The 12,739-nt window shown below is 44.0% G+C and overlaps 1 protein-coding gene across 1 annotated transcript in view; it reads right to left on the bottom strand.

Moving 5' to 3' along the window:
- WDR60 (WD repeat domain 60) overlaps positions 1–12,162 on the bottom strand; it is a 55,559-nt gene extending 43,397 nt beyond the window's left edge. The window contains exons 1-5 of the mRNA XM_026652160.1: positions 12,054–12,162; positions 6,143–6,196; positions 4,485–4,926; positions 1,610–1,677; positions 537–869 (exon numbers count right to left, since the gene is read on the bottom strand). Of these exons, the coding sequence (XP_026507945.1) occupies positions 537–869; positions 1,610–1,677; positions 4,485–4,926; positions 6,143–6,196; positions 12,054–12,068 (912 nt within the window). The 5' untranslated portion in view covers positions 12,069–12,162. The remainder of the gene's footprint in view (positions 1–536; positions 870–1,609; positions 1,678–4,484; positions 4,927–6,142; positions 6,197–12,053) is intronic.
- Between the last annotated feature and the right edge of the window lie 577 nt (positions 12,163–12,739).

Genomic DNA, 12,739 nt, shown 5'->3' with positions numbered 1-12,739 from the left:
GCTCCCCCAACCACTGCCTGTGGCACCACAAGACAATCACAGCTCTGGAGGCAACAAATGTCTCAAAACATGTTAATAATGGGTGGGATTTACAAAGAAGCCTAAGGGAGTTTAGGTGCCCAACAACCACTGAAATTAAATGGGAGTTGGGGCCCCTAACTCCCTTGGGTTCTTTTGGAAATCCCAGCCAATTTGTTTTTCTGAACTTCTAACAATCTCCTCTTCAGCATTTTAATAAGAAATTCAGGGTCCCAATGAAGAAACTGTCAGACTGTGCATTTGTGAAGAAGACATTCAGAATGCATGTGTGCGTATACACATTTCAGGAAATATCAAAATTTATTGTCCCCTCAGGCAAAGATTCATTCAATATTTACCTTCTGAGTCAATATTTCTGGATGTTCACCTCACCAGAAATCAATATTTGTTTATTGTATTTTAACAAAGCATTTTCAAGGCAGAATGGGTGTTTGATGAAATACGAAGATATCTGAACAATATGTTAACTACAACTTTTAAGTTTTACAAAAACTAACCTTAAGATCTCTTTTCTTTCTTTCATTTTCTTCCCTCTGTCTTTTTTCATTATTCTCTCTCAGTTGTCTTTCTCTGTCTTCAATGGAGGATCCTTCTTTAGGTCTCCTTGACACATATTTTTCTTCCCCATCCTTTACAAACAATTCATGGCTTCTTTCTTTTGAAGGTCTCTCCTTTCCTCCCCTAACTGAATGTTCATGTTCTCTTTTATCACTATGACTCCTTCCTCTGTCTTTATTCAGCTCTTGATCTCTGTGTGACTTGTGTCTATGTCCACCTTCTTCATCTTTCTTTGTTAAAAACTCGCCAAGACTATTTTTGCTCTCACTTTTCTGGAACAAGGAAAAATAATACAAAAAAAAAGTTAGAGATTTCTCCAAAGATTTTTAATTAAAATGTTAGAAGTAATAGAATTCTATGATTCTAGAAATCAGGAATGGATACTCATATTAGGTCATCTAGTCCATCTCCCTGACAGTACAGGATTTCTCCACACAATATATTGTCACATGTTATGTCCAGTGAAGTTTCTAATTACACTAGCAATGGGGCTTCCAATACTTCCTCTGGGAGACTGTACACCTCATTGTAATGGTAAACTCCCCTTTAGAGTATGAACTCTTCAAGCAGACATTTTGTTCTTTGTTTTTTAGCACATAATCTGTGGTAAGGCACCATGTACACTTACAATGCCAAATAAATACATTAGTAATAAGTACATTAATAAATAATAGGTTAAACATTTTGCAATACATTTGTTTGAAGATGCTGTACAAAAATAAATGATAGCTGCATGTTTAAACAAGAACAACATACCTCCTTAAATATTATTAATGGAAATGTTAAAAACAAATAAAATTTAAATGTTTTCATGTTGAAAGTTGGAGGACATTTCCCTTTTAATAAGATTAAATTAGAATTAAAGAATTATGTTCAAATACTGGTTTTTTGTAACTATTTACATGTGAGCCTGCTATAAATACATTTCTTGGATTACTCAGGCACTGGAGTTTTATCCAATTTATTCATTACTTTTCACCTTATCTTATGCTGTTATGAAACATTTCCTTACTTTTCCTTCCTTTACTTTTCTTTCTGTATGTCTTCTCTCTTTCACGTCATCCCTTATGTTTGCTTGCTCTAAAAAAAATATATATATAAAATTACTGAAGACATTTTTCTTTATTACACTAAAAACCCCCAGTGTAGTACATGACACATTACACTGGTAGTATGTGGCACGTACACCACATTTCAGTGACAGGGACCCTGAATCCAGAAATGTTAATGCAAGTAGACAGAGTTGCCACCCTTCTCTCAATGGAATATATACACACATTGTATAAAATTCAAACCTATCACCTTTTGAGGGGGGTGGGGGTGGATTTATTGGTAACAAATAATAAAACAGTATAATTAATAGGTAATAAAACTGCCAGAAGCTGGGAATGAGCGACAGGGGATGGATCAACTGATGATTACCTGTTCTATTCATTCCCTCTGGGGCACCTGGCATTGTCCACTGTCGGAAGACAGGATACTGGGCTAGATGGACCCCTGGTCTGACCCAGTAGGGCCATTCTTATGTTAACAGTATAAACTTGAGTCTAAATTTCCCCCCCAAGATTGGTTGTACAGTAACTCCCCACTTAACATCCTCTCGCTTAATGTTGTTTCGATTTTACGTCCCTGCTCCATTACAGAACATGCTCGTTTAAAGTTGTGCAATGCTCCGCTATAACGTCGTTTGGCCACCTGCTTTGTCCAAGGCTGGCAGCCCCCCATCAGCTCCCTTATGCCCCCAACGCCTCCCGCCCGCTGGCGGACCCTGCGGATCAGCGCCTTCCCCGTTTTCCCCCCATGGCAATCAGCTGTCTTGCGGTGTTCAGGAGGCTGGGGGGAGGAGCGAGGACGCGGCGCGCAGCGTCCCCCCTCCCTCCCCTGCCTCCTGCCTGCGGCAATGAGCTGGTTTGCGGCAGGCAGGAGGCAGGGGAGGGAGGGAGGAGGCTGCACGCCGCTTCCTCGCTCCTCCCCTCAGCCTCCTGAATGCCGCAAACCAGCTGATTGCCACGGGCAGGAGGCAGGGGAGGGAGGTGTGACAAGTAGCCTTAGTAAAGCATTTGGCCAGCTTCTTGAGAAACGAATGTGCAAATTAAGTGCCCAATCAAGAAACACTTAACTGACAATGGATCTTGGAAGACTCCAATCCACATAAGAAGTCTTCCTGGAGACATTCAAGATAGCATGTGGCAATGGCTGCTGCCTGTAAAAGCTGAGTCATGCATGGACATGTGACTTGCCCATGTGACTCCAAAACTCCATCTTGGAGCTGGATTTTGCATAGGAGAGAGGAGGGGGTCTCCACTCACAAGAGAAAGTCTATTTAAGCCCCTGGGAGATCCCTCCATTTTGATCTTCAGCTGGCTCAAGAGATAGCCTCCCCCAAAGGATACCTGAAAGAAACTGGAACAAAGAACAGTAACCACGGGGATGTGACTGATTGCTGGACCCAGACTAGAAGGATGCTAGTCTGTAAAAGAAGCCTACTGGAACATCTCTGAGGGTGAGATTTCATCTGTAATCACTTTCTTACTGTATTAGGTTTAGACTTGCGTGTTTTATTTTATTTTGCTTGGTAATTCACTTTGTTCTGTCTGTTATTACTTGGAACCACTTAAATCCTACTTTTTGTATTTAATAAAATCACTTTTTACTCATTAATCCAGAGTATGCATTAATATTGCAAACAGCTGTGTATACCTCTTTATCAGTGTTATAGAGGGCGAACAATTTATGAGTTTACCCTGTATAAGCTTTATACAGACTAAAATGGATTTATTTAGGGTTTGGACCCCATTGGGGGCTGGGCATCTGAGTGTTGGAGACGGGAACACTTCTTAAGCTGTTTTCAGTTATGCCTGCAGCTTTTAGGGGATGTGGTTCAGACCTGGGTCTGGGTTTGTAACAGGCAAGCGTGTCTGACTCAAACCAGGCAGGGCACTGAAGTCCTAAGCTGGCAGGGAAAACAGACTCAGAGGTAGTCAAAGCACATCAGGTGGCAGTCCCAAAGGGGGTTTCTGTGATCCAACCTGTCACGGGAGGAGAGAGACTGCGCGCCGCGTCCTCGCTCCTCCCCTGAGCCTCCTGAATGCTACAAGACAGCTGATTGCCGTGGGCAGGAGGTGGGGGGAGCAGAGGGAAGGCGCTGATCCGGGGGGTCTGCTGGCGAGCGGGAGGCGCTGGGGTGGGCTGGGTGGCGTAGGGGAGCTGATAGGGGGGCTGTCAGCCTGTTTAATACCTGTATTAAATTGCTTGTTTAAAATTGTTTAAAATGTATATAATGCCTTTTGTCTGGAAATTTTTTTTTTCCTGGAACCTAACCTCTTCCCCCCCCCCATTTACATTAATTTTTAGGGGGAAATTGGATTCGCTTAACATTGTTTTGCTTAAAGTCACATTTTTCAGGAACATAACTACAACGTTAAGTGAGGAGTTACTGTATCTGGGGTTTTGTCTAAAGAGAGGCCCTTGCGAGAGACTCCATTCCCTCTTGCATGATGGTAGGAACTACGATACCTCCTGCTATCACTCATCAATAATTACACTACAATTTCATACAGAATTCAGGAACCTGATAGCATTACCCAACGGAGAAGCCCTGTATTCATATAGGGACTTATAAGTCACCCACTATGTTAGAATTAATTAATACTAAAAACTACTATAGTCAGTAACTCACTGGGAAGGAAAAGAGGCAGCTGAGAACCTGGGAGCCGTGAAAATGAAACTGGGTTACTGAGTAAGATTTTCAAATGCACACATGGCAGCTAGGCACCCAGTGCCCACTGATATTATGCTCCCTGCAAAGACAGGGGTTTGGTTTCAGTCCATTTCTATCTATAAAGTGAAATACTTCAAAATATGCACAGCAAAGCAAGCCAGCCTACCCAATTGATCCTTGCTTTCTCTTCTTCTGCGTTGTTCTTTATCCCTTCCTCCAGATGCTTTCAGGTTATTCTGTATAAGCATTTGCTTCAGATCATCCCTCCTATATTTTCTGTCTCTTTCTTTATCACTCGCCTTCTCTTTATCTTTTCTTGTAATGTGTTTTTCCTTCTCTGCATCTTTTTCTTGGTCCTTCTCCTTCAATTTCTCTCTCTCTCGTTCTCTATGATGATCTTTTCCCCTTTCTCTTAGCTTATCCCTGTCTCTTTCACTAGATTTAAATCTCTCTCGTTCACCTGTCCTTTCTTTTGCCTTTCCTCTGTCCTTGTCTTGATCCTTGTGTATGTATCCTTTGTAATCAACCATGTCATGAGTCTCTCTATCTCTTTGCAGTTTCTTTTCCTTCTTTTTCTTATCTTCAGATTGACTATCTGACTGTGATACCTAAAAAGAGTAAAAATAAACTGATGCACAATTAAAATTCACTAACTTATTTTCATATAGTATTTTTATCCCAAAAATCCATAAGTGATTTATGGAACCCAGTTTCCAGAAATTTGTGAAAATGCCCACGTGTATGCATGCCTGGCTTGTGCACACAGTTACTACAATTAAGCTTGCAATTGTCATAATAAATTGATATACAAAGGGCAACTTAGATGCATGACTGGTCATTTCCATATATTTTAACAGAACTGCTTGCACAACTTGGTGTTCATGTGTACAAATTACACATGCAAATATGCATACTTTTTTGTGCTAGTTTGAAAATGTAGCCCTATATTCTTTACATTGTGAGCTCACTTGGGCAGGAATCGTGCCTTCTTCGTTTAGAAAATGTATCACACATCACCAGAAATTAATAATAAATTATAAAAACATATATGTGGGCATCATGCAGCCACCTCTATGGCAGAAGATTGGCAGTTAGTTGACATCAGGCATAGAACATACCGCACAACAAGAGCTGGGAAAAAAACATTTTGGCCAGGAACCCTGGGGAAAACCCATAGTCCTATTTTTAAAAAGTCACAAGGGATGAAATCCTGGTCTCACTGATGCCCATAGCAAAACTCCCATTGATTTCAGTGGGGGTCAGGATTTCAGCCAAGACATTTCATGTTAATGCAGAGCAGACAAGAACTTCTTTTAAAGTTGCATTCATACAGTAAACTGAATAAAACTTAATATATCTACCTAATAGGGATAAAGGGCTCAGTCACTCCTGCTGACATCAAAACCTTTCAAATCTAGTACATAGACCACTAAGCCATCCCCAATGCAGGACTATCATTCACTTCCATTTATGTAATAGAACTAATTAGTTTTAACACTCTGCATATTCATGAAAAATGAAGATTCAGGCTCTGAACAGAAAAGCAGTTATTATCAGTGATCTGGCCCATGTACTGCACATGTGACCTCCAGCAAGGTTTCTGTATAACTAAATAAAATATGCATTAACTGTTTCCTGAGTATCAGAAGATTGCTTTTCTGAAACATGATGTTGAAATTCACCCACAAATCCAATTAAATCTGAGCTGGGAGGACTGGGATGTCTTTGCAGCCTAAAATATAACATTAGTCACATTCATTTTACAAAAGAAAGTAGTCCAGAAAATGGCTAAATTGATTCTATACATTTACAAAAGATGTTTACCCTAAGATGTTTCTTAAGTTCATCTGATTTCCAAGTATCTTCTTTGGTTCTTCTCTAGAAAAGGAATGACAAAGACATGCTAAAGATGGAATAATTGAGTTCAGGTGCAGAATATCCACTTTGCATATTATCAATGGACATTTTTTTAACTGAGGAATTAAGCCATTTATAAATATGTATGTACCATTAAATTTTAATTACATCACCATTAACTTGCTTAAGTGTGCCTAGGTATTTCAAAATAGCTCAAGTCTATTTCAACTTTCCACCACCAGAAGGGAAAGTTGATTTTGCACACAGCAGTGGGTCCTTTTTGTTTTATTTCTGAGCATTGGAGTACAACAAAATTAAAGATAAGTTACGGCATACTCCAATTAAACTGACTAAGAAATCTTCTTGTTGAGTAATTATGTTCCATAAAGTGCTGACAATATTCTCCTACCTATACTACCACTATATAAGGTATAATGCGAATTCAGGTTATGTATGTAAATTGACTGTTATATGAAATACTGGCATTCGGCACTGAAGTGAAAAAGGAGTATAAAGACAATTGCAGTATAAATTCAGGCTTCCACCAGTCTCCTCTCTCAGTAGGATACTAACATTCCTTTTATCATAACTCTCAAAGTTATTTTCCTTAATTGGAAAGCTGCATACAAACTAAATCTCAGTCTTTGGCATCACTTACTACATAGCACTGCAGAATATAAGGAAGTTTATCTTATTAAGCATTTTTTCAGCTTAAAAAGGGTGCCCTTTTCATTTACAGGGACATGGTCACGACAAGTCTGGTTCCAAATTTAGGTTTTGTAAAAGTTATAAACACTAAGACGAACAGAAATGTTTCTATTTATATATTTTCATAGTCACCTGCACAGGAAAAAGTATTATGTACACATAAAGAAAGAATTATTATTTTTAAAAGTGTTTTTCTGCTTCTTTTTTTACATTAGAAATTCAGGTCTTGCCTAGCCTATATTTTTTCTAGAGGATTAGATCACATGTACCAAGGAAGTTAAACCTGGTTAACTGAGAGAAGTGATTTTTAAGACTTGCGTTTTTGTTTTCTTTAGTTCTATCAACTAATTTTAACTAAAAGATCATTTTGTTATAATTCAACACACCGAGCCCTTAAACAATATGCTGAGAAAGATCCCAATCTACTTCTTTGGATCCTCCAAGGAGGCTGCTAGCAAAAACAGGGACAATATGAATTGAAATTCCTGATATTTCTAAAGTTAAAAAAGGCAGAAAATTTTCAAAGAAAATAACTATAACTTTCAGGTGAGAGAGAGAGATCGATCAAAGGCTATGTCTACACTGGAGCTGGACGGTGTAATTTCCAGCTCAAGTAAACATACCCATGTTAGCTATGACCAAGTATGTTAAAAATAGAAGTGAAGCCATGGCAGTGTAAGCAGCAGGACAGACTAGCTGCCCGAGTACCTACCTAGGGTCTCAGATGGGACTATACTTCAGTGGCTAGCCTGTCTCGCTGCTCGTGCCACTGCAGCTATACTCCTATTATTAGCACACTAGCTCGATTAGAGCTAGTACAGGTATGTCTCTTTGAGCTGGAAATTACACTTCCAGCATAGATATACCTGTGACCCTAGGAGTCCCTTAATGCCACCTGGCAGAGGGCTCACCATACTATAACTCATATCAGACATGAGACACAGACAGTTCTGAGTGTCCTGAGCAGAATATCACAATACCAAAAAAGAAACAAGACAAAAACTTTTTTTCCATTTGCAGATTGCAGGGTCTGGGTGTGTGGGGTTCAGCAGTGGGGTCCGGGTGCTGGGTGGGAACTGGGATTTAGTGGGGTGGGGGTCTGGGTGCAGCTGGTTGGGGCTCAGTGGGGTGCGAGCCTGGGAGCATGGGGGGGGCTTGTCAGGGGGGATCTGGGTGTGGGGAGCTTAGCAGGAAGACTGGGTGTGGGGGGCCTCTGAATGCAGGGGGTGAGGCTTGGCAGGGTGGGGCTCAGGTGTGGAGGCTTGGTGCGGTTTCTGGGTGCAGGGGGGTGAGGGTTGGCGGGGGGTGACCAGGTATGGGGAGGTCCAGATGCACAGGGACTGGGCGGATGGGGGAGCAGCTACTTGTACAGTGACCCCTCCCCCAATGGCTGAGGAGCGATGGGGGCAGAAAGCGGGGGGGGGGAGGGTGCGGAACCTCTTGCAGCCAGGGGAGGTCTCTGGGGGTGGGCCTGACCTAGCAGCTCCTTCCACAGGACGAGCAAGTCCCATCCTCCCCTGCCCGCAGCTCAGCCGGGACTAGCAACTGAGCCTGGCGCACGGTAGGAGCCACCAGCTGGGGCATCCCCAGCCCCACACAGCTTCCCCCCGCAGTGATTTACCTTTCTGCAGGAGTGCAAGTATGGCAGTATCCTCCGGCACCCTCTACCTGCAAGAGATTTCTAGCTGGTACAGGGTACCGGAAAGACGTGGGGCCTCCAAACGGCCCCATGCCGGCAGCTCCGCCCCTCCCCCCGCTCACCCGGAGCTGCGTAGCCCCACCGGAGGACACAGCTGGAGGGGCAGAGCTGCACTCTGCAGAACATGGCTAGGGCATTTATTCTTAACAGCACAATACATATGCTAACAAACTTAAACAAAGCCTTTGTTTAAGTTTGTTAGCATGTGTATTGTTGTTTTACATTGGTCAGGATCAAGTCAAAGGCACAGGAGTTGGTCGTTAGTGTCCTCCACCCACAAACAATGCTATGAAGAAGCTGACTGAAATCTGTATGGGCACAGAACTAAAGGACCTAAGTGGCCTGGTTGACTGGATAAATGAAAGATGCACTCTTGGGCAGCAGCTCTTGTGGTTCTGCAGGCTGAGCAGCCTCTGTCCCTCAATATCTGGCTACATGCCATTGGGGGTTGTTGTTTTCTATTCCACATGTGACACCTCTGCTGCTATTGTTTCCAGATGTGACCTTCATGTTCTGGAAAAATGTCTGATGACGAACCTAGCATTACAAGATGAATCTAATACCAAACAATAAAACAGGGAAAGGATGTAGGTCTCTGTCTACAATAATATACAAGGGAGTTCAATCTAATTATGTAACAAGAAAACTCAGCTAAACAGTAGTGAATATAGGATTGAAACACTGGGGGAATTATTATTGTATATAAGCCACTGTCTAGGAACAAGTTTCAGAGTGGTAGCCGTGTTAGTCTGTACCAGCACAAACAACGAGGAGTCCTTGTGGCACCTTAGAGACTAACAAATTTATTTGGGCATAAGCTTTCGTTGGCTAAAACCCACTTCATCAGATGCATGAAGTGAAAAATACAGTAAGCAGTATATATATTACGGCACATGAAAAGATGGAAGTTGCCTTACCAACTGACCCCCCATTTGTTAGTCTCTAAGGTGCCACTAGGACTCCTCGTTGTTTTTGTCTAGGAACAATGCACTATACGTGGCTGAGAGAACACAAAGATCAAGGAAGACTCTCCTATAAATCTTTCCTCTTTACGTTTCCTCTCCTTTTCTCCATTCATATCTTCCTTCCCTCTCTGCTCCTTCCCTTTTCTGTATCCTTGTGTGTGATAGATGTGATGGTTTTATGTTTTGTGTGTAATGTATCTTTCAATTTCTAGGAATTGTTCATATCTGCAGAGCTCATTGCCTGTTTTGTTCACGGAGTTGCTCGGTGCCTATAAACCAGGAGACATACACAGACTTGGTTCTCTCTTTTTGTTCTTTTTATTGTTTTCCTTTGTCAAAAATAAAACTCGTTTGAGGTTGAAAAAATGTATGCTTTATTCTTTGTATATGGAAGCATTATATCCCTTTTATAGTGGAAACAGAGTGAGATTTGAACAAAGATCCAACAAATGAAAAATCAGTTGCATTTTACAGCTGGCCTCGGTGTGTTTAAGCATTAACCTGAATGTGTGCCAGTATGCCCTCACTGACTAGGCTCAAAGGTGCAGTCATACCTGAACAGCAAAAATTAACCTTGCCTTTTTAGGCTGAACAGGGTCACGTCACTGGCTCCATCTCTGTTGTTACATAACAGATAACAAAACTCCAGTGGGGCATGTATGTGAAATAGATGGTACTGTACTTATGATTATGCTATTTCTATGCATGTATCATCTTGGTATCTGAAGTTATGAATATTAGCTATGTTTACCATATGTTTGCTCCTGTGGTAAAGCCCACAAGGTATTTAGCCAGCACATGAAGGGACAAGTCAAGCTGAATGGCCCATTAAGAAACACTTACCTCACAATGGACCCTGGAAAACGCCAATCTACACTTAATGGACTTTTCCTGTGAATATTCTAACTAGAATATGGCTGGGGGTGATTGACATATAACTTGCCCATGTGACTCCAAACACCATCTTTCACAGTGAGAATAGATTTCCCTTCCCTTGACAGAAGGCAGGGGCCCTGCGCTGGGCGGGGAGGAGTCACATGGAGGGTCATGTGGGGAGGTCACGTGCCCTCCCATGCATGCCGTACCAGCAAGAAATGATTTCTACTTGCACCACTGCCTCTCCACAAACAAGCCCGTGGTGCTGAGGAGGGAGTGCATGACTGCTTCTGCAGCTTCCCTTTGCTTCCCTATCAGAAAATCATTTTTCTGCGGGGAAGCAAAGAAATCTGCAGGGGACATGTATTCTATATGCACACAATAGCACAGACTTTCCCCAGGAGTAATAGGATTGCCAAGCCTAGCCGTTACATATGCTATTTAAAGCAACCTGTCTATAGTTAAACTAACTGAAAGAGCTAGATTCACAAAGTATGATAGCACAAATTAAGGCAAAATGACATGACACTTTTGGTACCGTATAAGATGTAGCAATGGGAGCTTGTTATAGCAGATGCCAATAAGCATTTCCACTCTGGTGCTTTATTAAATAACATTATTCCAAATTTTACAATAGCATAGACTTAATGAAAAGTCTCCTACGTAAGTATAAACAGTAAATAATAGTTGTGAAATGTATTATATTATAGTTAATATTTTCTATCTACAAAGATAGAAAAAGGTTACAACATTTTTAATAAACCACAATATTTCTTTCCCCAATAAATTTTATACTGTATATGGTCTTAACCTTCTACTAAAGGCGCACCAACAATCAATTTTTCCCCATAATTAAATTGGGATAGGTGACCATTGGTGTGCAGCAACTGCTCACATAATGTGAGAAATAGTGTTAATGGGCTACTTCACCATGAATGGTACCTTGAAATATGTGTTAACTACTTATGCTAAACAATATGTTCCACCTGGTATTTAGCTATGCCACTCTGAGCGCTTATCTACACTTACAGCCTTGCAGCTGTGCCGCTGCAGCATTTTAGTGTAGGGGGCACAGCAGTGGGGGTGCTGGAGGGGATGCGCCGTGGGGGGGGAGGGGCGAAGCACAGCAGTGGGGGTGCTGGAGGGGATGCGCCATGGGGGGGGGCAAAGCACAGCAGTGGGGGTGCTGGAGGGTATGCGCCGTAGGGGGGCGGAGCACAGCAGTGGGGGATCCTGGGGGGGCAGAGCACAGCAGTGGAAGATCCTGGGGGGGGGATGAGCCGTGGGGGGACGGAGCACAGCAGTGGGGAATACTGGGGGGGCAGAGCACAGCAGTGGGGGATACTGGGGGGGGCGGAGCACAGCAGTGGGGGATACTGGGGGATAAACCAAAGCATGAGGGTAATCGGGGGAATGGGCCAGTGGCCACATCAGCGGGGGAACCCGCCTCTTGCCACCAAGTCCCCCCCCGCTCCCTCCCGCCCGTGGATTCAGCAGGTCCCCTCCATAGGCCATGTAGGTACGCGGCGGCGTATCTCCTGCGCACACGGGCGGTGCTGTACGCTATCGCCCAGTCAGCGCTGTGGATACGCCGCGGGGCGCAGCCAGCCTCCCCCCGCCCCCGCCTCACCTTCTCGGGCTCCATGGCGGAGTGACAACGGGCTGCACCGAGGCCCCTCCAGCTTCCTGCCGCTGTTTCCCGACCCCCGGGCGAGAGGCGGGGCCGAAGAAACCAAGGCAACTGCGTCGGGTTCTGCCTAGCAACAAGCAGGCCGCGAAGGGAAAGCAGCCGATCGGCCGATCGATCGTTCCCAGCCCCGGGCAGAGGGAGGTGGCGGCGGGCGAGGTGTGGCAGGCGGCGCAGACAGGCTACCACGGACGGCTGCGGGGCGTGGGGACCCGAGCTCCTCCGCGGCGGCCGAGGGGCAGCGGGCCGGGGAGACTGGCGGGTCCAGCATTGTGCCCGTTGCTGCCCGCGGGCGATTTTACCGCCACTCTAAGCCGGGGGTGTTTGTTCGCTGTCCCGGGAGAGCCGCGGGATGCTGACAGCTCGGGGATTGTCCCTTACGCAAAATGGCCGCCCTCTCCTGTTACTGTGCGGGGGCTGAAGCTGGCGTGGTGGCCGCCATTTTCCTATAGTCTAGCGGCAGGGAGCGGTGAGGCTGCCCTTAATAAAATGGGCTGCCAGCTCGCGCTGGTTTCAGTGAGACTGAAGCTGTGATTCGGGTAGTCAGGGCCTGTGGTGAGCAGCAGAGACGCTGTGAAAGGAGAATGGGGGAGGGAGGGACTAGGGGGAGCCGGAGGCCAATTTAGAGG

Source organism: Terrapene carolina, unplaced genomic scaffold (assembly GCF_002925995.2).
Source record: "Terrapene carolina triunguis isolate 2854851 unplaced genomic scaffold, T_m_triunguis-2.0 Scaffold111, whole genome shotgun sequence".
NCBI classification, from domain to species: Eukaryota; Metazoa; Chordata; order Testudines; family Emydidae; genus Terrapene; species Terrapene triunguis.
Note: the sequence above shows the minus strand (reverse complement) of the source record. Positions and strands in the feature narration are given on the sequence as shown.